Source organism: Citrus clementina, unplaced genomic scaffold (assembly GCF_000493195.1).
Source record: "Citrus clementina cultivar Clemenules unplaced genomic scaffold, Citrus_clementina_v1.0 scaffold_4, whole genome shotgun sequence".
Classification (NCBI taxonomy): Eukaryota; Viridiplantae; Streptophyta; class Magnoliopsida; order Sapindales; family Rutaceae; genus Citrus; species Citrus x clementina.
This window is the reverse complement of record NW_006262274.1, coordinates 9,249,170-9,274,834: the sequence shown is the minus strand read 5'-3', so window position 1 is coordinate 9,274,834 and position 25,665 is coordinate 9,249,170. Positions and strand designations below refer to the sequence as shown.

At 31.0% G+C, this 25,665-nt stretch overlaps 1 protein-coding gene and 1 pseudogene across 1 annotated transcript; both read left to right on the top strand.

Annotated features, from left to right (window-relative positions):
• The first annotated feature begins 10,843 nt into the window (after positions 1-10,843).
• LOC18045743 lies at positions 10,844-13,370 on the top strand (annotated as a pseudogene).
• Positions 13,371-17,022: 3,652 nt separating this feature from the next.
• Positions 17,023-25,206, top strand: LOC18045742 (rab9 effector protein with kelch motifs). Its single transcript, XM_006436598.2, has 14 exons — positions 17,023-17,254; positions 17,361-17,458; positions 19,005-19,143; positions 19,222-19,250; positions 19,375-19,471; positions 19,561-19,616; positions 19,739-19,846; positions 20,160-20,216; positions 20,811-20,902; positions 22,148-22,232; positions 22,580-22,732; positions 24,030-24,130; positions 24,807-24,986; positions 25,057-25,206. Exons 1-14 carry the CDS (start codon positions 17,193-17,195, stop codon positions 25,168-25,170), a joined length of 1,371 nt encoding a protein of 456 aa, XP_006436661.1. The 5' UTR covers positions 17,023-17,192; the 3' UTR covers positions 25,171-25,206.
• Positions 25,207-25,665: the final 459 nt, after the last annotated feature.

Here is a 25,665-nt window from a genome sequence, read left to right as displayed (position 1 = left end):
ATCAATGGGCAGCTGTCCTGTCATTAAAGCAACAGGTTTATGCAAATTATACCAATTACTAATTAATTGGTTTAAAAATATTATTTTATGATAATTATATAGCTTTTCATAAAAAAGCAGGAAAAATCTAATGTAAACCAAAAAATTAATTTATTTATTTATAATCTTCCAACTACAAACCATGGATAATCTATAATTAACATTATTTTATTAATTATTATTATTAATCACAAATAGCTAAATTAATTAATATTAGTTAGAAGATGATGGAGAATTAATTAATTATTTATTTGGGTTTGGGTTTGGGTTTGGGTTTGGACATGAAGCTTGACGATGTGGAAACAAAGTTTCTGACTAATTGAATATTATTGATAAGTCCAAATAAACGATTGTGCCCTTTTTTACTAACAGTAAATATCATTAATTTACTAAAAAGCAAACCAAAAACATTATTTGATAATAAGATTCCTATAGTCTAAATAAGGAAAATAAAACAAACGGCATCTAAATTTGATATTGAAAAAAACAAAAATCCTAAAAGCAATAAGAAAGATAGCAAAATAACTTAAAACTACAAAAAACCACGAAGAAATGAAATTTCAGTCTTGCCTAGGGGTACAACAGAGTTAGAGTTCTAAGTTTGGTACATCTCATCGCAAGATTCGAAACATCTATATCTATATATATATATAAAGTTGGGACTTGAGGAGGTGATGTGGCATCACCATTTCTCGTCATCTCATATTCTCTATTATCTAATAAATTGGTTGAAATTAAAAAATAATTATATTACAAAATATTAAAATAGAAAATAATTATTAGATTATAAATGATTACATGTCTTTTTCTCTTTCTATTTAAATTCAACAATATGTAACCATTAATAATAATTAATTATAAGTCTTGAAACATTCATTTATTTTATTATGCCAACAATTAAATTTTAGTGGCTTAAAATACATCAATTAATTAATATTAATAGATGAAGGAAGGTTCCTTCATCTTCCCTCAACAATGCCATTAGAGCCTAATTTTAATGTCATAATTTCATATTTAATTATTCAATCTTTTGTTTGGTGCATTTTGGCTTCTTCAAACTCTATAAATATTAAGTAGTTAAGATTTGTGGCATCATTATTTCTCATCTTTTTATATTCTCTATTATCTAATATATTGGTTGAGATTAAAAAATAATTACATTACAAAATATTAAAAATCTATATCTATCTATCTATATCTATATATAAAGTTGGGACTAGAGGAGGTGATGTGGCATCACTATTTCTCATCTTCTTGTATTCTCTATTATCTAATAAATTGGTTGATATTAAAAAAATAATTACATTACAAAATATTAAAAATAAAAAATAATTATTAGATTATAAAAGATTATATGTCTCTTCCTCTTTCTATTCAAATTCAATAATATGTAACCATTAATAATAATTAATTATAAGTCTTCAACCATTAATTTATTTTATTATGCCAACAATTAAACTTTAATGGCTTAAATATATCAATTAATTAATATAGGAAGGAATGTTCCTTCATCTTCCCTCAATAATGTCATTAGGGTCTAATTTTAATGCTATAATCTCATATTTAATTATGCAACCTTTTGTTTAGTGCATTTTGGCTTCTTCAAACTCTATAAATATTAAGTAGTTAAGATTTGTGGCATTATTATTTCTTATCTTTTTATATTCTCTATAATCTAATATATTGGTTGAGATTAAAAAATAATTACATTACAAAATATTAAAAATAGAAAATAATTAGTAGATTATAAAAGATTACATGTCTCTTCTTCTTTCTATTTAAATTCAACAATATATAACCATTAATAATAAATTAATTATAGTTTTGAAACATTCATTTATTTTATTAAGCCAACAACTAAACTTTAGTGGTTTAAAATACATCAACTAATTAATATAGGAAGGAAGGTTCTTTCATCTTCCCTCACCAATACCACTAGGACCTAATTTTAATGTCATAATTTCATATTTAATTATGCAACCTTTTATTTAGTGTATTTTGACTTCTTTAAATTATATAAATTTAAGTATTTAAGATTTGTTATGTTTGGGTTCTTTTTTATTATTTAACCAACATTCTCTTTAGAAATGTTCTTGTGTTTTTATTTTTTGACTTATTTAAATTTTTTGTATTGTGTGCTTCATAGAGTATTCTTTTCTTCATGAGTTAAATAATGATAAAGATAGTTGGATAATAAGGGTTAGGCTTTGTAAAATGTGGGAGTCTGTTAATATCAAAAAGAATGGAGAGTTAATTACTGTGAACATAATTTTTATTGATGAAAATGTTGTGTACACTTAACTATACACATTAATATATATTTTTAAAGTTAACAAAAAAATAATTAACTTTCATAAATAACATTAGTTTTATAAGGCTGCGTCATCTTTAAAAAAATCAATTTATATTTTTTATCAGTTTTATCAAGTGTAAAGTAATAAAAAAATAATACTAAATTCTTTTTTTAAAGCCGCACGAAGTACGGTTCTATTTCCTATATATATATATAAAACTGGGACTTGAGGAGGTGATGTGACATCACCATTTCTCATCATCTCATATTCTCTATTATCTAATAAATTGGTTGAAATTAAAAAATAATTACATTACAAAATATTAAAATAGAAAATAATTATTAGATTATAAATGATTATATGTCTTTTCCTCTTTCTATTTAAATTCAACAATATGTAACCATTAATAATAATTAATTATAAGTCTTGAAACATTCATTTATTTTATTATGCCAACAATTAAATTTTAGTGGCTTAAAATACATCAATTAATTAATATTAACATATGAAGAAAGGTTCATTCATCTTCCCTCAACAATGCCATTAGAGCCTAATTTTAATGTCACAATCCCATATTTAATTATTCAGTCTTTTGTTTAGTGCATTTTGGCTTCTTCCAACTCCATAAACATTAAATATTTAAGATTTGTGGCATCATTATTTCTCATCTTTTTATATTCTCTATTATCTAATATATTGGTTGAGATTAAAAAATAATTACATTATAAAATATTAAAAATCTCTATCTATCTATATATATATATATAAAGTTGGGACTAGAGGAGGTGATATGGCATCACTATTTATAATCTTATTGTATTCTCTATTATCTAATAAATTGGTTGATATTAAAAAAATAGTTACATTAAAAAATATTAAAAATAAAAAATAATTATTAGATTATAAAAGATTATATGTCTCTTCCTCTTTCTATTTAAATTCAATAATATGTAACTATTAATAATAATTAATTATAAGTCTTCAAACATTAATTTATTTTATTATGCCAACAATTAAACTTTAGTAGCTTAAATATATCAATTAGTTAATATAGGAAGGAATGTTCCTTCATCTTCCCTTAATAATGCCATTAGGGTCTAATTTTAATGCTATAATCTCATATTTAATTATGCAACCTTTGGTTTAGTACCTTTTGGCTTCTTCAAACTCTATAAATATTAAGTAGTTAAGATTTGTGGCATTATTATTTCTTATCTTTTTATATTCTCTATAATCTAATATATTGGTTGAGATTAAAAAATAATTACATTACAAAATATTAAAAATAGAAAATAATTAGTAGATTATAAAAGATTACATGTCTCTTCTTCTTTCTATTTAAATTCAACAATATATAACCATTAATAATAAATTAATTATAGTTTTGAAACATTCATTTATTTTATCAAGCCAACAACTAAACTTTAGTGGTTTAAAATACATCAACTAATTAATATAGGAAGGAATGTTCTTTCATCTTCCCTCACCAATACCACTAGGACCTAATTTTAATGTCATAATTTCATATTTAATTATGCAACCTTTTATTTAGTGTCTTTTGGCTTCTTCAAACTATATAAATATTAAGTATTTAAGATTTGTTACGTTTGGGTTTTTTTTTATTATTTAACTAACATCCTCTTTAGAAATGTTCTTGTGTTTTTATTTTTTGACTTATTTCAATTTTTTGTATTGTGTGCTTCATGGAGTATTCTTTTCTTCATAAGTTAAACAATGATAAAGATAGTTGGATGATAAGGGTTAGGCTTTGTAAAATGTAGGAGTCTGTTAATACCAAGAAGAATGGAGAGTTGATTACTGTGAACAAAATTTATTGATGAAAAGGTTGTGTACACTTAACTATACACATTAATATATATTTTTAAAGTTAACAAAAAAATAATTAACTTTCATAAATAACATTAGTTTTATAAGGCTGCATCATCTTTAAAAAAAATCAATTTATATTTTTTATCAGTTTTATTAAGTGTAAAATAATAAAAAAATAATATTAAATTCTTTTTTTAATGCCGCACAAAGTGCGATTCTATTTCCTAGTATTTATATAAAGTTGGGACTACAAGAGGTGATATGGCATCACCATTTCCCATCTTTGTATATTCTTTATTATGTAATAAATAGAGAAATTTTTTTTCAGATTTGGCTTTTCATCTTCTCATAATTAATTTCACTGTTATTACACAATCAATATGTAACTGTTCATTAAAAGACCCACTATCTTCTCTAATTGAAACCTTCTTAATCATAAATTAAGCATTAAACAATAATTTATAAACATTTTTAATCACTCTTTTCCTCTGCCTCGCCTTAATTTATAAATAACAACAAAAAATATGATATCCCACGTAAACATAAACACAACATAAAAGAACAGAAAATAACAATGGCTCTAAAACATGTGTTTTTCATTTTGGCCCTCACTTGCTTGATCATGGCAAATATTGCAAATGCAACCAGCAAGAATGATTGTCTCAACAACAATATGAAACCAAGCTAGGATCTTGCAATAAGACTTGAAGATAGCAGAGGCCTAACATAGTGCCGAAACGCATTAATGGAGCTGAAATCATGCTCAAATGAGCTTATTATATTCTTCCTTAATAGCCAAGCTGATATTGGCTCTGATTGTTGCCGCACTGTTGATATCATCACCGGTAATTGTTGGCATGCAATGCTCACCTCTCTCGGATTCACTGTCGAAGAAGGGAACATAGTGAGAGGCTACTGTGATGCATCTTCTGCTCCTTCTCTAGGTAGCCTCGCGGTGATATATTAGCCTCAGGTTTCCAAGGTTTTGGCTTAGACAAGGTGCATTTATGGCATTTCTATTTCCGTGGTGTTAATTAGCTAATGTAATTTTAAATAATTAAAAAAGTCTTTTTGGTTTTAGCTTTGCTTTATTTTTTTCATGTTTTCTTTTGGAAGTCTTGCTTCTTAATCGAATAGAATAAATCGTTAAAAGTAGAATAAGAAAAAAATGATAATACTAAATTCTTTTTTCAAAACCGCGCGAAATGTGATTCTATTTCCTAGTATATATATAAAGTTGAGATTTAAAAAACTGATGTGGCATCACTATTCCTCATCTTTTTATATTCTATATTATCTAATATATTCAACAATATGTAACCATTAAAATAATTAATTATAAGCCTTAGAAACACTCATTTATTTTATTATTCCGGCAATTAAATCTTCTTGATTTAAAATACATCAATCAACTAATTAAAATAGGAAGGAAGACTCCTTCATTTTCCCTCAACAATATATAAAGCTGAGACTAAAAGAGCTGATGTGGCATCACTATTCATCATCTTTTTATATTCTCTATTATATAATATATTCAACAATATGTAACCATTAAAATAATTAATTATAAGCCTTAGAAACATTCATTTCTTTTATTATGCCAGCAACTAAATCTTCGTGGCTTAAAATACATCAATCAACTAATTAATATAGGAACGAATGTTCCTTCATTTTCCCTCAACAATGCCACTACCAGGGCCTAATTAATATAGGAAGGAAGGCTCTTTCATCTTCCCTCAATAATGTCACTACCAGGGCCTAATTTTAATTTCATAATCTCATATTTAATTATGCAACCTTTTGTTTAGTGCCTTTTGGCTTCTTCAAACTCTCTAAACACTAAATATTTAAGATTTGTTATGTTTGGATTTTTTTATTATTATTTAACCAACATCCTCTTTAGAAAGATTCTTGTGTTTTTATTGCTTGATTTATTTAAATTTTTAGTAATGTGTGCTTCATGGAGTACTCTTTTCTTCATGAATTGAACAATGATAGAGATAGTTGGATGATAATGGTTAGGCCTTGTAGGATGTAGGAGTCTATTAATACTAAGAAGAATGGAGAATTGATTAGTGTGGACATAATTTTTATTGATGAAAATGTTGTATAAAAAATCCATTCTCCTATTATTTTCTCTAATTATCTTTTTTTCCCTAATTGTAGTTTTTTTTTTCATAGGAAAATCCAATGCATGCAACAATCAGGAAAAAATTAGTGATAAGGTTTAGGCACATGTTGAGTGAGGGTTCTTTGTACAATGTTACGAATTTGAAAGTTGTTTCAACTACAGGTGAATCCACTTTCAAATCAATAAAATTATTTTCTTGGTTATAACATCGCTTAAGAGGTTAGAAGAAGGAACTGTTAAGATTCCGATCAATGGATTCCAATTTGTATCTCCGAATTTGATTGATTTACGTATGAATGATAACACAATCATCTCAGGTATTTATTTTAATTATTAATATTTGTTAATCTTTAAGTGTATATTAGAAATTATTGATTCTTATGTTTTAACATGTTTATGTTATTTTTCCATGATATTACAGATGTTGTTAGAAGTTTATATAGTGTTGATGGTATTGATATCGTTGGAACTAGTTAGAAAAAAAAAGATATAAAAGTTCTAACAAATTAATAAGATGAATATGATTAAGAAAACTATGATTATATGTTTTTTTAGTTATTATTTATCATAAGAATTGATCGACAGTTTGATTAAACTAATCTTATTAGTTATTACCTAATTTTTAATTTTCTTTTTCAATGAATACATTCAATATTTGTTGAAGAAAAACCGTTAAAAGTACAATGGAAAAGGATATAAGCCTTAGAGATTATTCAACGTATTCACAAGAAAAAATGATAATACTAAACTCTTTTTTCAAAGCCGCGTGAAGCGCAATTATATTTCCTACTAAACTCATCCCACTCAACCAGCTTACATCAGAGTTCCACCACTTCGCTTATCTGTTTTAACTGTTGTTTCTACTGATATGCCTTCAAACTGTCAACTATTCCTTTTATCTCAAGTTTTCATTACAATATATTTCAACCGTAATCAATTAACATATATGTTTCATCTATAATCAAGTAATAGGTAAGCATTAAATTCAAATCTGTAACTAATATAATCATTATACCATAAGTATCTATAACATAAATCTAGCCATGGCTTCTCGAGTATCAGCATCTATGCATAGACTACCTATTCTAATAGTTGTGGTAAGACCCCAGTATAACTGCCAGAGTTCAGATGTAACTACCACAGCTTCTGGGATCCTTTTGGCAAAAAAAATCTAGCGTTGATTAGCTAGTCTAAAAGGAGAAGTAGTAGCTACAATTTGGAAAAATTTTCAGACATCTTCAACCTTGCCATCCATCTCCTCCAAATCTATCAGGTCTTTTTTATTTTAGCATTATACTTGTCAATGACCCTTCTCTTTCTACTTGGAGAATTAAACGAATTTTAATTCAAATTGTTTTATTAGAAGGCTATTAACTAATTTTGAAATTAGATATACACATATATAATATATTTTTAATTAAATAAAAATAAAAAGCCTAATTTTAGAGAGAAAATCACTTACTTCAATGAGAAGAATGAGAAGAATGAGAAGGAACAAAATTTAAGAGAGAGGCTGGCTCTATTAGCAGTAGTGGAAGTGGAAAGTTTTTCTAAGAAAATGTCAAGATTGATGTTTGTTAAGTTTATTTATTCGTTGAGGGTAGTGGAATTGTGAATTTTTTGAACACATACACTACATGGGAGGGAAGTTTCAGAACAAACTTATAAATACTAACAAAATGAATGCAGTTAACACATATTAACTAATTTTGAAAATAGTTTATACACATGCATTAATATACTGTTGATTTATTTATTTTAATTATTTATACTTTTTTCAAACATAATTATAACTTATAATTACTTACTTTCAACAAGTGCAACTAATCCAATTTTTGAACTTTTTTTCTATTAATTAATAACCAATCAAATAACAATGAAAATTAATATTAACTAATCAAATGTTAAAAAATAAATGAACATATACAAACACAAAATTATTAACTATGGTACACATCTTACATGTTTAGTAAAAGTGTTCAATATAGATTATCACCGTCTTAATCAGCTGTCAACCTCAACTAGCTCGTCATACATGAACTAATTCCTTCAAACATTGTATTATATTTCTTGCTTCAGAAAGACAAGTAAATTTATCCTTTGTACCTTGTTATATTCATATGATTAGCAATGAAGCCTTACATATCGTTTGTTACATGCTATTTATCATATACTAGTATTTGAGAATGATAAGAATGATTTGTCATCGAAAAGTATGTGCAAAGTATATTTCACCAGCTTTAGTATAAACACATTAATGTGGCAACGAAGTCTTTATAATAGGATACATCTAAATCTTTCTAAATGAGATACTCAAAGAATTTATTAGACTTTTGTGAAGAACTTGAAAAGTGAACTAAGGCATTAGAGTTTAATAGTAACAAATTTTTATTGGGCTTTTTGACGTTTATTTATGTTTAAAATATTTTTATTGCTTGTTTAGGAAGCTGTTATGAAAGGTAGGATAAAATAATTATTTAAAAGTTATCACATAAGCTGTATTACATCAACGTGGATTGTAAATCAAATAAAAAAATCTTTTTTTCAAGTTAAATTAGTCCTAATTGATTTTTGGTCCTTAGTATATTAGGCTTAATGTACATCTTGGAAGTTATACAGCTGTCATAACTTGCCGTATCAAGTGATGAACATTTCTTCCATTTGATTTTAATATTATTTCTTCACTCTAAGGTTTTTGCCAAGATTCTTCACTTTATACCGTACAAACAAAATTTTGAATATGTTCCAATAATCTATATTTTAATGGTTATCATCTCCATAACTCTCATCTTTTGAGACAAATTAGGAAGCAAAGAGAGGAAGGAATGGATTTCTCTCTTACTTTCTGAGGCCTCTTATTTGACTTCAATACTAGGTCAATGTAACAGAGAAAGTCGTGATGATATTTTATGGCTGGAACAATTGATTCAAATGGAATATTTAACATCTTATCAATGAAATCGCTCATAAATACCTCATGATCCTTGAATACTTTTACTCTATACTTTATCTTTGGATCATTATATTTCATGTTGATGATAAATTTGTCACACTACAAGAAAACTGGTAATAGATGACAGACACTTTGTGACGGAAATGACATATGTCATAAAAATATAATAGAGTCGTGATAGATTTTGTCTATCAAGTATTCATGATGGACTCATGATAGAAACAAATTATGTCAATAATATATGACGACTTTGTGATAGAATATATTACATCAAGAATTCATGATAGAATTTTAATGTTGACTTCATTTTGGCGCTTCTTTGACCGAAATTTTTGGCATTATTTGAAATAAAATATTTTATGAATCAAGAAACGTTGTCGTTTCACTTAAGTTGGAACGATGATGTTTTGCTTATAAAATATTAAATATTTAAAACTTTTTATTATAAAATAAAAACAAGCTATTAAAATAAAAATAAAAAGTTAAAATTAAAAAGAAACCCTCGATTTTTTTTTCTAAGTGTTGAGGTTCCCACCCATTCTCACACCAAACTCTTCTCTCATAAAACCACCTGAAACCCTAGCCTCCTTACAGCCACTCTCAATCGACCTAGGTAGATACTCACATCCATAGCCACCATGGCGGAATCGTTCAAATTGGGCTGCATTTCTTGATGCAGCGGAAGCGTGGCGGTGCTCATGGCTCTACTAGTTACATGTGAGGCTCCAGCGTAGGCTGATGGCATGTGATGACCACAAAAAGAAGCAGTACAGTGGCAACAAAGCGTGTTTCATGCTGGTTGCAATTGTCACGGACTAGAGGCATGAGCTTCCAATGGCCAATTTTAAATATTTGTTCTTTAATTCTTATTTTTTTATCTTAATTTTTTTAATTTTTATCTTATTTTGGCGAGTGTTTGAGATTTATGGTTTGGATTTGTGCTATTATATGTCACTTTTAGTAACTACTCTACTAAGGACCTTAGTTTTTCTGGGAGAATTCTTGCTTTGAAAGCTTCTGGTGCATTTCTAATGTCGTTGGAGCTATTCTTCTTGCTTTGAAAGCTTTTTCGTAGTTTATATTCTCTTTGTTAGGTTGTGAGTGATAGCAAAATGTTCCGAGTTCATGTGGTATTTTTGGGGCATCCTCTACTGGAGGGGTTTCAAATGACATTTCCATTCTTTCTTTTTATTTTTGGCTTCCATCTTCGTCTATTTAAATACTATAAAGTTGCGGTTATGTTCTGGTTTTTCATTTCATTTTTGCAAATTTTTGTTGCAATGATGTTGGAATGTTTGTAGTTTATGTAGAGTATCTGGACTCTGCTATTTGGGGTCTCTGTAATGTGTTTCTTTTCCCCCTACCTCTCTTTATTGATGGGTTGTGAATGGTATATTTAGAACTTAGTTGCCTTTTTTTTTCCCCCAATTTTCTGAAATGAAATACCCTTTTGTAGCAATTTTGAATGTCAAATTAACATTGTATGGTTATACATCATTTTACTGTCAAATCTTTTTCTCATTTTGAATGTTGGCTTATGATTAATTTGTTTAATTGTCCGGCTGTGGTGCGGAATTTCGTGTGTAATGTGTGCAGGCACATGCACCTTCTCCAGGTTACTTTGTACGATTGGATAAAGGTCCTGAAGACGATCTCTATTTGAAGAAGAGAGTAAAGATGCATCGCTAGCTCTGTTGTACTTGTCAAGTAGAGGAGTCTTATCCATCTTATGAAAATGAGCGTCTGAAAAGCCCAAAGAATTATCCAGATGGTATGTTTCTTTGGCCCTTATTGTCTCGATTTATTCTTGAATAGTGAAGCAGCTTTTGAATAGATGTAATACTTTGAATTCCTTGTTTATAACATCACTTTTAATTGGTCTTGCAATTATATTTGGGTACATTTAATAATTTGTAATGATTCCGAACTTTTAATTGTTTTATGTTTAGATAGAACGATTTGGACATGGCTTTGATCTCGCATTTTACAACTTAATAAGATAAATTAAAATTCATATTTATATTAGGAAATTCTTGATAATTTTAGCACTTGGTTTTTAATATTATGTTGGACAATTGCTAGAGATGAGAAAAAGTTGGTTATGAGTTGTTTTGATGATCAGATGGGTACCAATGTCAAGGATTCAGCAATTAATATCTTTTACTTTTCCTCATATATGGCTACGCTCAAACTGAAATTCAAAATTGTTTTATGAGAGCTTATTGCAGTAGATATTCTATTCTTCTTGCAGAAAATTGATATATCATTTAATTAGCAACAACTAGTTTCATTGTGACTCCAAATACATATTTGATGTTGTAATTAAGTTTATTTTCACATAAGGCCTTCAAAAGTAGCTATTGGCATAATTTCATATGGTTAAAAGGATATGAATAGATTTTTTATTTATGAATAAAGGCATACATTTGTAACTAGGTTCAGTTTTTTTTTCCACGCTTGTCCTATCTCAATCATTTTTCCACATTTTAGGGCACCACAAAAAGGTCCCAACTCCTGTGAAACCTGAAGTGCAGAAGGCAGCACCACCTATTGAAGTGCCTGCATTGCCTTTGGATGAACTGAAAGAAAAGACGGACAATTTTGGATCAAAGGCATTGATTGGTGAGGGATCGTATGGAAGGGTGTATTATGCAAACTTAGAAAATGGCAAAGCAGTGGCTGTTAAAAAGCTTGATGTTTCCTTTGAGCCCGAGTCAAATGTTGAATTTTTGACTCAGGTATATCTGAAACTTCATAGAAGCATATTGTTTTTATTATTACTTTGTTGTTATTGATAGCTGAATTTACATTTTTAATGCATATGTTTTTGTCCCGCTATTTTGTATCAGGTTTCAGTTGTTTCAAGATTAAAGCATGAAAATCTTGTCGAGTTGCTTGGTTAATGTGTTGAAGGAAATCTCCGTGCTCTTGCTTATGAATTTGCTACAATGGGATCTCTTGATTAGAAGATATGATGAGCTGATTTGGATTATACATGTAATTACATGCAGAAAAGGAGTTCAGGGAGCACAACCAAGTCCAGTGTTGACTGGATGACACGGGTTAGAATCGCAGTTGATGCAGCAAGGGGTTTGGAGTACTTGCATGAGAAGGTTCAACTTTCAATAATACACAGAGATATTAGATCTAGCAATGTCCTTCTCTTCTAAGATTTCAAAGCAAAGATTGCACATTTTAACCTTTCAAATCAGGCTCCTAATATGGCAGCTCGCCTTCATTCTACTCAAGTTTTGGGAACCTTTGGTTATCATGCTCTAGAGTAATGCTTCTAAAAATCTTCTGTCCTATTTATTCGTTTTCTCTGTTCTTGATTCATTATTTCCTTGTTTGATGATTGGTTTGGTTCAGTGCTTCTAACTGTAAAAGATAATGCAATTACTACTGACAAATTTCTATATACCATATGACCTTGATTGATCCTAAACTTGTGACTTTGACTTTTATCATATCCAAAATGACACTAAGTAAATGTAAAACAGTAAATTTTAAAAATGGATAATGTTCTGTTGAACTAGAATGGTTTTTAAGAATGGGTAATGTCTATTGAACCAGAATGATTTTTAGGAATGAGTTATGTTCTATTGAACTGGACTGCTCTGTCAGAGATGGTTTATAACGAAATAAAATATATTGATGTTTATGAGATTTATAATCTCTTTATAATGGTTGTTGTTAAGGATTGTAGTGTTGATGTTATGCATTTGATAACATTTGGGTATTTTGATTGATTTTGTATAGATTTATTTGCTGGTTTGGTTTGGAATGTTGCTAGGTATGTGGCTGGAATTAGAGTGCTATTGGAAGATGGTGGGTTGCTGGGTATGGGTTGGAGTGTTGCTGAGTGTCTGCATTGGAGTGTTGGAGCGTGGCTGTTGGAGTATTCCCACTGGAAGAGGGCATTACTGTTGGAAGTCAAGCTTAAAGTCTTGCTATTGGAATATTTCCATTAATCTTTAGAAGTTTTGTTGGGTAACTTGGCTTGGTTTATGGGATTATAACTTAACTGTGTTGTTTTATATTTGGGATTTTTTTTTTAATTTAAGATGTTTTATTATGTATTCATGGTGATTACATTGGATACTATATGTATCTCATTTGAATTTGTTGGATTGAATGGATTTTAATTAATATTATTTGTTTTTAGTTTTTGTTCCCATATTCATTTTATCAATTAACTAAATCTATAAATAGAAATTGATTAATAAATTATATAACTCTATGACAGAAAATAGCCATCATAAAGTCTGTCACAAAAAATTTTCCGCCAAAATTTTAAAATGATAATTGAACTTCCCACCAAAAATTAAAAAAAAATGGCGCGGAATTTAAATAAATTTTAATTTTAATTAAATTATTTTTACATTAAAATATTATGTGATGGATATATGACCGTGAAATACTATCATAAATTCATGATGGAAAAATATTCTGTCATAAATTAATGATAGTGACATAGATGACGGATGAACTGTCTGTCATGCACCCCTTTTTAATTATGACAGTTTTTTTCCGTCATCTATTACATATTTTCTTGTAGTGTCATGATATTTTGTTTAACATTAAGTCCACAATGTGCTAGAGTTCGTAGAAATTTGCCATTCTCAATCTCATTATCCTAGATATACAATCGGAAATAAAAATAAGTTCCAATCTCATCATTTTTTCTCTTTTACTAAAAAAACTATCGTACTACCGACCAACTAAATATCTCATCCCATATCATTTTCCCGAACAATCTAAAATATAAAATAATTTTGGGTATTTTTTCTTTTATAGCCATCATAATTCATTCTAATACAAAATCTCGAATAAATGCAAAGTAAATCAATTGCATAGCAGCTTTATTTTGACTATGTGCATGTTCTAGAATCCATTACATGCTAACATTTTTATTGCTTTCATTATTACAAATAATAGATAAGTAACTTCATTGCATTCTAATTATTATAAGATATCTTTATACCAATAACAAGTACAAATATTTAATCGAGGTACTCTTTCTATGACAAAATAATAACAATCTAGAAAAATAAAAATTTCAAATTGTGTATTGTAATTTTAGTTTATACAGCTATGGTATTAAATTAATTTATTTATTTTAGTCATAGGTTTCAAAATAACTAAAATTGACATTCTATTTCGATTAAAATCTATATTTTAAATTTAAAAAAAAAAAAGAGATACTTTTCGAAATTTTTTTTAAAAAGGCATAAAATGGGCCAACATATCATGATGGGACGGCATTTTAGAATTTGTCACATTCCCTAGGCCCAATGGACCCAATTAAACACAGACTCTGTCCCTGGGCTATAGCCATTCAGCGACATACGCATTGTTTGATTTGTTGGGAGTGACAAGCAAAGCGAAGCAAAGTCGGGGTTTTTAATTAAATACCCTTTAATAGTTTCAAAATTATTTAAATACCTCCTCACTTTTTGGTTTTCATGAATACCCTAACAAATGTGAGCAAAGTCAGAAATACCCTTAATGAATGCATCAAATTCACTCAATGAATTGTCTTCATATTTCTTTCCTCATTTCTTTCACCCAAATCTATTTTTGCTGCCGATTCTTTCAAAATCTCTTAGAATCTCTCAAAATCTCTCATAACTTCTTATACAAATACAATTATATATTCATTTCTTTAACACCAACTCTTTCTTTAAAGGTGCATTGCTTATTAAACAACCCAACAAGGTATGTTAATGTTGTTGGGTTTTAAATTTTTTAATTTTTAGGAAAATTTAGAAATTTTCCTCACATTACAATATTTTATTTTCACCATTTTTTCTTATACGTAGAAATATATGCAATGTAGGTTGTTTAATTATTTTTTTCAACAATATAACTTATTTATGGCGAAAATGTTTCGAGTCGTGCATTCTTTTGATACAGTGTACGTCATATAGTTAGTCATGTAGGTCGTGTAAGTAATATAGTCGTGTAAGTCGTGTAGGTCATGTAAGAAATATAGTCGTGTAGGTCATGTAAGAAATATAATCGTGTAGGTCATGTAAGAAATATAGTCGTGTAAGTCGTGTAAGTAATATAGTCGTGTAAGTCGTGTAAGTAATATAGTCGTGTAGGTCATGTAGGTCGTGTAGTTACTTAAATATGAAATTTAATATTATTGTTTTGATTGTATCATCAGATATGGTTTTGGTACGTGTGCCTATTCTCTTCAATGGTGAATGGATTGAGCAAAATGACTAGTATAAGTTCAAAGGTTCAAAGGCTAAAGGGATAATGATACCACGATCGACAACATATGCCGAATTGGTGGAGAAGATAGCTGAAGTTATTGATAGAGATACTTCGGAATTCGAAATCACAATGAAGTTCAAACTTAAGACATCTGATCCTATGCCACCAGTTACAATTCAAACCAATGATGATGTGGAATTTTTTTAGATTTCAATTTAATTTCACTTCTTTTTTTTAATAATTTTCGTTGACATTTTCTGCATAGCAGCAAATATAAATTCTTAGCACAAATTAAGTCTTTAAAGAACAAAATTAATCTAATGATTAATGGAAAATTTTGTGTAATTTTAAAGTCGCAATTAAACATATTACAGCCATTTAAAAAGTTTTTTTTTTTTTTATCTTCAAAGTGCTTTCTTCCTCTGGCCAAGCATACAAGCATACATGAGGAACGCCTGCATATAATTAATCCATGAAATCAATTAAGAAAAAAAAATATCAACTATAGGAAATTAATGTAATGTTATACACATAAGAACACCATTCACAGTGATAAAATATTTCCACTCATAACTAGACATATCATGACTTACCATGGCTTATAATTGGAAATTAAGAATCTCTCTAACTAATGACATTTCACAAGGTAAAGGTATATGCACCATTCCAATTTATTGTGAGCCTAATTAAACTAAATGTAATGTGTAGATTCTATTGACAAGAAACAAAATGTGGAATTGAAGGTCGTGTAATTGTGTAATACAAGAAGATCGTGTAATTGTATAATACATGAAGGTCATATAAACCTGCAATACATGAAGGTCGTGTAAACGTGTAATACATGAAGGTCGTGTAATCGTGCAATACATGAAGGTCGTGTAATCGTGCAATACATGAAGGTCGTGTAATCGTGCAATACATGAAGGTTATGTAATACACAACCTTGAATCTTACATAACCTTACACGACCAAATCTTGTGTTACATAACAAAATTATAATCAGCACAATCCATTAATTTTTCACAATTTGCATGCAGCAAAACAACTAGAAATTTATTTTCAAACATGTTATGAGAGACCCACAACTAATTAATCTATTTTTTCAATATAAAACCCTAGCTTTTTATTTTTTTTTCCCTTGAATATTAACAAGAAAACTAATTACATGGAATTACTTGTCTCAACTAGTTACATTCTGACAATTTTGCAGTAAATGATCAACTCTCTCCGGCAATTATGTAGCGACGAACTATGCTTCACTTTCTTAGTTGTGGCAACTTCTCCTTCTCAGGCTTAGTTTGCTCGTGTTGAAGTTCGATTTACCATGTATGGAGAATGAATGTTTATTTCGGTAGAGGTGATGCCGGTGAGGGAATTACAGTGTTTGTTTGTTTGAGTTTGATAATGGAGGGAATTGCAGTAGATGAGTGTTTGTTTGCTTCAGTAGAGAAGGGAGAGGTGCTGTTCGTTGAGTTGAAATGTTTTAAAATAAGGATAGCTTAGTAATTTCCTATCAGTTTTTAAAGGGTATCGATGAAAATTTTGGCAAAAACAGATTTTAGGGTATTGAGATAATTTTTGAAGTATGGAGGTGTACCGAGCGCAATTGGCACAGCAAAGTCGGCTGAAGAAACAACAGGGACACAGAGAGCGATCTTATATTCTTATTCTCAATACAAATTGCATTCTTCCTCATCAGAGAACAAAAAATTGAACCAAAATGCATTATTGGGTTCGAGCTTCTTCCTCCGACTTCGGTGGCACTGTTCCTCAACCACGCAGGCAAATCCCCCCCCCCCCCCTTTTCTCTGCATAAGAATTATGTAAAATTTTAAAAGTTTATTCATATGATCGACACTTTGTTGATAGTTCTTGTTTCGATTCTCAGTGGTCATTCCGCCGTTAATATCGGAAAATCCAAGGTGGTTGTCTTCGGTGGCCTTGTAGATAAAAGATTTCTCAGCGATGTCGTTGTTTATGATATTGGTATGTATTTCGTTGAACAAGTTTGATTTTTTTCTCCATGAGATTTCTGGGTATTTTTTTTTTTCAACTAATGTCACTGCTTAGCTAACTAATTTTCATTTTTTTTGATACTTTGGACATGCTGTCTTCTATGAGAAGTAGGGTAATATACGCGCGTTATATGATCAGCTTTTGTATGCATATAGTTTTCAGTTCTAGTGCTTTTATATAGCTTACTCTACATTGGGTGATACTGTTTTGTGAATTAGTTGCCAAGTAGAAGCGGGTGTTTACCAAACACTTAAACTAACGTGCTTTTAAAATTAAGCAGAAGTAAAACAGTTACAAGCATATCCTTTGGGTTCAGAACTTTCCCTTCTATTGATGACAGCTGAAATAAAATAGTGCCTCATCCTTTGTTTGGTTGGGAAAAAGTCAGCAAACTGAAAGTGAGTTAATAGATCAAGACATACAAAAGCTGGACTGGAAACTCACTGAGGTGACAAAACTAAAACCACCTCATTTTGTGTGTGTGATCAATGTGTATATAGCTAGATTTCATTCTTGAATGTTTCCATAACTAGATTTGAAACTACCTTCGAGTTGCCTTGTGTCAACTTGCTTCTGATATTTCATTATAGAAGATTATGAAGGTGAGTTATCTGTGTTTGTTCGGGGTTTTCATGATATTTATCCTGAGTTTGTTAGGAAGTTCAAAATTATGAGCAGATTGGTAGTTGTTTTATCTGATCTCTCTTTTGTGTTGAGGTGAGCAGTACATGAGAACTCTTTTTTGTGTTAGTTGAGGGGTTAGGACTTAGAAGTATCATCATGTAAGTTGAAGGGTCTTGTGCGGCAGGTTTGGCCAATGAAAGGCTGGCTGATGTTCATTTTTTGTTTTTTCAGCTGTGCTCTATTTTATTCTTATCAGGATATAGTGGATAAGGGAAGTATTTCAGAATCATATATAAAAAATGTGCTAGAAGTGGGTGATCACCTCTCATGAATTGCGTGTTTTCACATTACGGATCTTTGGTCTTGTTTGCTTAGTTTGGAATTCTTAGGTTACACTGGGTATACAGTTTTATTTGTTTGTTGATTGTAGGGGAAATTTCGTGACAAAATCAGAATGTAGCATTGAAAACTGGAATTCTTTCGTTGGTGAGTGCTTGTTTAAGGAGTTGAATGGTTTCCATTGAGGGTTGACAAGCCAATGGATGAACTGAAAATAGATTTCCTTGTGTGATCTTGTTTGCCATGTTTCAGATCTAGCATGTTCCATTTTCATGTTTCCTACTGTTGTATGGGCTTTTTAAATCTTATGCTTAGTGTATACACACTTTTAGTTCTCTTTTAATATATTGATTCACTTTCTCTTGTCCCATTGTTGTATGGGCTGTTAAATCTTAAGTGTAGTCTATATATAGATATAAACATTTTTTTATTCTCTTTAATATATTTTGCTCCTGCATACACATACTGACTTTGAGAGACATCTCCCCACTCAGGGGCACTAACATTGCTTTTAAAGTACTGTTTTTCAAGTTGTGCATTTTCATTGTTTCAGACAACAAATTATGGTTTCAGCCAGAGTGCACTGGAAATGGTTCCAATGGGCAAGTGGGTCCTGGCCCACGAGCTTTTCACATTGCTGTTGCAATCGACTGTCATATGTTCATCTTTGGTGGACGTTTTGGTAGTAGAAGGTGTGCCACTATCTAGAACTTTTGCTTGATTTCATCAGTGTGGAATCTAATTCTGCTATTAACACCTTGATATTTCAGGTTGGGTGACTTCTGGGTCCTAGACACAGGTAAGAATGTATTCGTGCAAATCTTTTTAAGAATTGTGATAACAACTATGTACAACCTTGGAATTTCTGATTGTCTGACATTTACTTCAGCTGTTCACAATTATTAATTCTGTGTTTATTCCAGACATATGGCAGTGGTCAGAGCTCACCAGTTTCGGCGATTTGCCTTCTCCTAGGGACTTCGCTGCTGCTTCAGCCATTGGAAACCGTAAAATTGTTATGTCAGTGGTGCTACCTTGCTTTCTTTATCAAATAGCCAGTATAGATTATTATTTTGTGTATGACTTTTGGTGAATCTAATTGAGTGCAGGTATGGTGGCTGGGATGGTAAAAAGTGGTTGTCAGATGTGTATGTCTTGGACACAAGTAACTTCTTTGCTCAAGCCTAGGGATGTTATTATCTTTATATATCATTTTTTTAGTTTTTTTATTTTGGTGACACAACCGATGTCAAATTTGTTTTATATGCCATCTGCTTCTTCAAACAGTATCGCTGGAGTGGATGCAGCTTCCAGTTACTGGATCAGTGCCACCACCTAGATGTGGCCATACAGCTACAATGGTCGAAAAGCGATTGCTTATCTATGGTGGCAGAGGTGAAGTTGCATCATTATCCTCACATTCCGTCAACTGTCTCTGCCTTCTGTATATTGTGTAATGTGTTTCTTTGAGGATTGCTACTGATTCCTGAGTAGTGTTTATGACTTTGTCCTTATTTAACAATAGATCTTTTATGCAAACAATTGCATACCACCCATATAATGGTCATAATGCCTTGAAGTTACTCGGACAAGTTTCAGTCCTAAAATGGCTTTCAGGCTTTGGATAGTTCATTTATGGACATGCAAAATTTGCCACCAAGCAATAAGTGCCTCTTCTCTGATATGAGTGCTTTTCTTAACTTGATAGGTGGTGGTGGGCCAATCATGGGTGATTTGTGGGCTTTAAAGGGACTCATTGAAGAAGGTTTGTAGTTCAATTTTCTACTCCATCTTAACTTTTGACATATTGGGTGGCAGATTTTCTCTTGTTTCTGGTAATTCTTTCTGATATTGTGGCATCTTCTGGAATCTCTTGATAACCTAAGCAGCAAGTTCCTCATTAGAGAAATTATAACATGTTTCCCATATGAGCATTACACCCATTCTTAACGTTTAGATACTGAAAATTAAGTTTCCCTATCTTAGATTGTTTCTTTTATTTTTTGGGTTAGGATTTTGATAGCAATTATAAAAGACCTCAGATTAATAACTGTTGGGTAAGTTTGAATAAGAAAAACCATAGTGGAAAAGGGAAATCTTCCTGCAGCATGAATAGAATTTGGATTGTACTTCCTATCAGGTCACTTTTTCCCCCCCTTTTTTCTCTCTCTTTCTTGACAGATCTATTTCACCGGATGCCTTTCAATAACTTGAGTTAGTCCTGGCTTCTTTCTAATAAGATTGATGACTATTAGCTTCATGTTTTCTTAATTTATTTATTTACTCAATTGTACTCAATTGTCTTAAAATTTTCTATGTTCTAATTGTGTTTAAATTTTTTCTTTGTTGTGGAAGGAAGAGAATGAAACACCTGGATGGACCCAATTGAAGCTTCCTGGTCAAGCACCTTCTTCTCGTTGTGGGCATACTATTACATCTGGAGGGCACTACGTAATGACACATCTAAAACCCATACTATTTGTTTCTGTGTTGATGCAATGCAAAATATCTGTAAGGGCAATTAACATGTGATAGAATAGACGTTGTTTGATTATGGAATTAGCTTTTAGAAACTTATATGATAAGTATTGATCATGAAGATGCCAGGTGGAAGGCTTTGAAGTTTTAGGGGTGGTAATGCTTCAAACACGTGTCTTCTTGCGGGGCTTCCAGACTGTTTATTCTTGTGGATTTGAACAATTTATCTTTGAAGTACCTATCATACTTAGCAAAGAGATGTGAAAATAGAAATGTCATATACTAAAATTTGCATTGATCTGCGACACATTTAGGCAAAAACTTTTTTGCTTTCTGCTCACTGATCTGGTCATATCATTGCTTGGACGTAAATGTCCACATTAATCCATGGTAATATCATTGTCAATTTTGACACTAATGGGTATGTTAATTCCCATTGCACGGACATTTTAAAGTAAGATGTTTCATGCTAAAGTCTATTAAATATTTGGTATTGACCTAGGTAACCTCTTTACAAGACTCTTGCGATTTTCTTTTGCAAGTGGTAGCAAACAATATTGGCATAACCATTTTGTATCCCAGTGTTTACTATGTTTAATTTTCCTATTGGAAGCTTGTCTTATCAGCATTTAAAGTAGTTCATTTACTTAAGTGTCATGCCCAAGGTTTCTACAGTGAGTAAATGAACTAGTTTAAGACAAGACCAAGGTTTCTACAGTTTGATTACAAAGGCATGGGGCATAATTTATCGACATTTAAAGTAGCTTGTCTTATTTGGGCAAAGGGATGGGGCATAATTTATCTTTTCATTCCTTTCAGTTTGATTCATATATCTTACATTTGTAGGATATATGAGATTTTGAGCACAATGTTTAGATTTAGGATCTAATCCACACTATCTACAGTGGATGTTTTCCTTCTTTTAAGATAGTTAGACAAATCTTGTTGTAGTACTTAAGTCTCTTATGTTTATCCTTTAGGGCAGTTATGGCACTTCCAACAAGCAATACCATGTCACCCGATAAGAGAGGAAGAAGGAAATTTTAGAATTGAGTCTCAGGTCCTGAAGTAGGGTGGATTGGCATAAGACACTGAGTTTCTTATGACTTTGCCAAGAATTTTTATCAAAGTGTGGGAAATATTGAGTTTTATACTTCCTAAAGCTCAAACTTTTTTTTTCCCTACCTTACCTTATTAGGAAGATGTTTTGTTTTGCAGCTCTTGCTATTTGGAGGGCACGGAACAGGCGGTTGGTTGAGCCGTTACGACATTTATTATAATGACACTATTATTTTAGACAGATGTGAGCTTTCAGTCTTCTCATGTTGCACTCTTAATAAGTATATTTATAAAGATATGCCATTATGATTTTAATGAATCATCAATGATATTTTTGCTGTAACCATTCTGCTATATTTGTTTAAGACTGTTTACCTGAAGTCATTGTTACTGTCAAAAAGGGGGGGAAAGGGAAAAAGAAATCATATAGTCAGTATAATCTGTAACCCTAGTGACCCATAAATGCTGATGCTTTGGTTATTTATATTTATTTTTTGCAGTCTAGTCTCACATTTATAGTTGCTGCTTACTTTACCTTTCACTATTTTATTCACATCCTCACCTTTGGCTTTATTGTTTTGGCCCATTTAGTGTCTGCACAATGGAAGCGCTTACCTATTGGCAATGAACCTCCTCCTGCTCGAGCATACCATTCTATGACATGTTTGGGCTCACTCTATCTCTTATTTGGTGGCTTTGATGGGAAGTCAACATTTGGGGATATATGGTGGTTGGTTCCAGAAGGTACTAAATTTGCTTCAAAATAGCAAACTTCTATCTTTTTGCTTATTGTTAGAGTGTTCCTTTCCTGTCAAGAAGCTTCAATGAGATGACTTCATGAAATGGTGTACATTAACATTTTTTTTAACATTAAAAAGGATTTTGCATTTGGACTCAAAAGATTTTACTTATTTACCGTGGGTTAGCATGTTTTGAGTTTAAATGTGATGTTAGCAGACTGGGGGATTTTTCTGATTTAGTGGCATAAGATATGATGATGACCATATATAATTTTGATTAGTCTTAAATTTTGACATTGGTTTGTTTCTTCTCAAGTTGATTATGGTGATTCAGAATGCACTTCTGCCTTGTCAAGATGGAGAATGAAACTTGAGAGCCATTTTTATCAATAGTAAGTAGTAAAACCATGTTTTGGTTACAATATAACCACAGGAGGAAATGAATATATGAGAAAGAAATAAACAAGTTGAAAAACTTGCAATTGCAAGATGGTACTGGAAAAATTTCTGATTTCCTGCTGTGTCAAACTCCTATTATCTTTTCCTTTATAGTTTATAGATTTTCTATTTCGTCTTTCCATATTATATATAAAGGATAAAGCCCACACGTTTTAGGTAGGTCAAGAAAGAACCCTTGGGTCTAATACAATGACCCGGCATGACAAATCTAGATTATTAGAATTATTTTAGGCATTTTTCGCGTTCTGTTATTTTTATCGAATCCTATCCCCCGCCGTTACTTGTTTTTGGACAACTAACCAATTCCTTGGTGCGGGAGGGGGGGGGGGGGGAAGAGGAGAATTACAACAAAAAAATTTACATATAAGAAAAAGAGATTTGTAGATCTCATATCGAATTGAAATGGGGAAATATGATAATCTTCATCATGAATTGTTCGAAAACAATCCGTAGGATTCGCATTTTACTTGATTTTGAATTTCGAGTCCAAAGACAAGCGTGGAAATGGAGACAAAAGAACCCACATGCTATAGAAATTTTAGGAATTTTCTATTGAGATTTTCTATTGAATGGTATGAAAAGAAAAGAAGAACGAAATTTTCTAACACTGCCTTTGGATACCAATTGAAATTGTGTTGCTGTGTCAGAAGAAGGATAGCTATACTGATTCGGTATGTTCTAAAAATCCCCTCGGTACTATATTGACAATCTCACAAAGATTCAAATTCAGTGAATTTCCATTCCATTTACTGATATCTTTTATGGAATCGATCGCCCTTTGACTGTAACTTGAGATTTGAAACTTAACGTTTAAATCTTGCCACTTTTAACTTGTTTTGCAGAGGACCCAATTGCAAAGCGGTATACTGAATCTCCACCAAAAGTTCTTCCTGAAAATAAGGATGTGGCAATGGAAAATTATAATTCCCAATTTGCAGTCAAGGTAGTAATCTATCTCCACCAAACATTCTTCCTGAAAATAAGGATGTGGCAATGGAAAATAATAATTCCCAATTTGCAGTCAAGGTAGTAATCTAGTTACACCCGGTTCATTTTGTTCCATTTTATTTTTGTCTTTAAAGCTGGTTGACCACGAGTTTCAACTTTGTCCTTGGCGTTAGTGCTCTCAGTTAAGAGTAAAATAACACTGTCTTACGCTTGATGAACTTTGTAAGTTTGAGCATAATCTATGACTGTTGGCTAATTTATGTATACTCAAATGGAAAATTGTCACATGAAACTATCCACAACATTTGAATGTTCTTTGGAATCCATTGCTAGGATATGACCTATCTTATGCATCCTTTAATGTGTCATTGCAATTTGCAAGGTGTAAAAGTATTTTAGTTTATTTGACTTTCAGAGCAAGTTGTTAAAACTTGCAACATCATATCAGTGGACTTGTGATGCTTGTTATGAACTTTTGTTCTCCGCCACCTACGCACCCCCCTGCGCCCACCTTCTTTTTCAAGTTGACAGAAGTTTTAAAATATTTGAATCTGGGACCGCTTTTTATGAGCATCTAATTTTCCTTTGACTGTCTCATGATTATATGTACTGCCTATGCTAGTTGCCTTTTGAATTTTTAGAATTGTTAATTATCCTCATATCTTCTGCAGGAAAGCCAAAGGGAAAGTTCCACTATTGTAGAGTTGCAGAAAAAGTTAGATATTTCAGTTTCACTTTCTCGTCCTGGGCTTCAAATTATGGATGAGTTGGAAGACGAAGAATTCCTTGAACTAGCTTCAAGGTTAATGGGAGCAGGAGTTTTCAGTAATGGACAGGTTTCTCGTATTCAGGTAAGCTTGATATTGTTTATGATGTATCTGTTGGTATTTGCAACTAATAACTTTTGTACGTGGGAAAAAGGCAACTCAGGTGCTTCGTGATCACTGGAAGAAGTCTACACCAAGGTCAATACCAATCAAGGAGCTTGGTCCCTTGCTTCGTGATTATCAACGATTGATTGCCCGTCATCTGTAAGCATCACCTACGGACAAATCATGACATGTTTTATAATAAATGCTGTAAAGGTTGAAATAATTGTGTCAATATCTAAGTGTGATTATCTTGTGGGTTATACAAGCTTGAAACTCTGTTCTCATAAAAAATTGCATTTTCTTTTTCTTCTTTTTAAATGATTTCTTGGTCTATTGGCTGAGGAAAAGTTGCAGATGCCTTTTAGTAATATTAGTGGACTGAAGAGTCATTTGGATATCGTAACACTTCTTCTATAAGAAATAATTAGTAAATTTGAATATTGGTCACCATTTAGCCGTATCTGTTATCTAGCTCATTGATTGATTGTTGAGGTGAACAATCTGTTACGCGACATAGACAAATTGAGTCAACTTCTGTCTGAACGGTTCGGTTTTGGTTTGGATGAGATTGCCAAGACATTTGTTAGTATCTGTTTACATATTCCAGAGTTTTTCTTTGGATGAAAACAATTCTTCATTGTAACATTGGCTGGACAAA

Excerpts from the sequence above, each read along its gene's own strand:
- LOC18045742 (XM_006436598.2), top strand. The coding sequence starts at position 17,193 with ATGCATTATTGGGTTCGAGCTTCTTCCTCCGACTTCGGTGGCACTGTT. Across the intron at positions 19,144-19,221 it reads GGACGTTTTGGTAGTAGAAG|GTTGGGTGACTTCTGGGTCC; the intron begins GTGTGCCACTAT and ends TTGATATTTCAG. Across the intron at positions 19,847-20,159 it reads GCTTATCTATGGTGGCAGAG|GTGGTGGTGGGCCAATCATG; the intron begins GTGAAGTTGCAT and ends TTAACTTGATAG.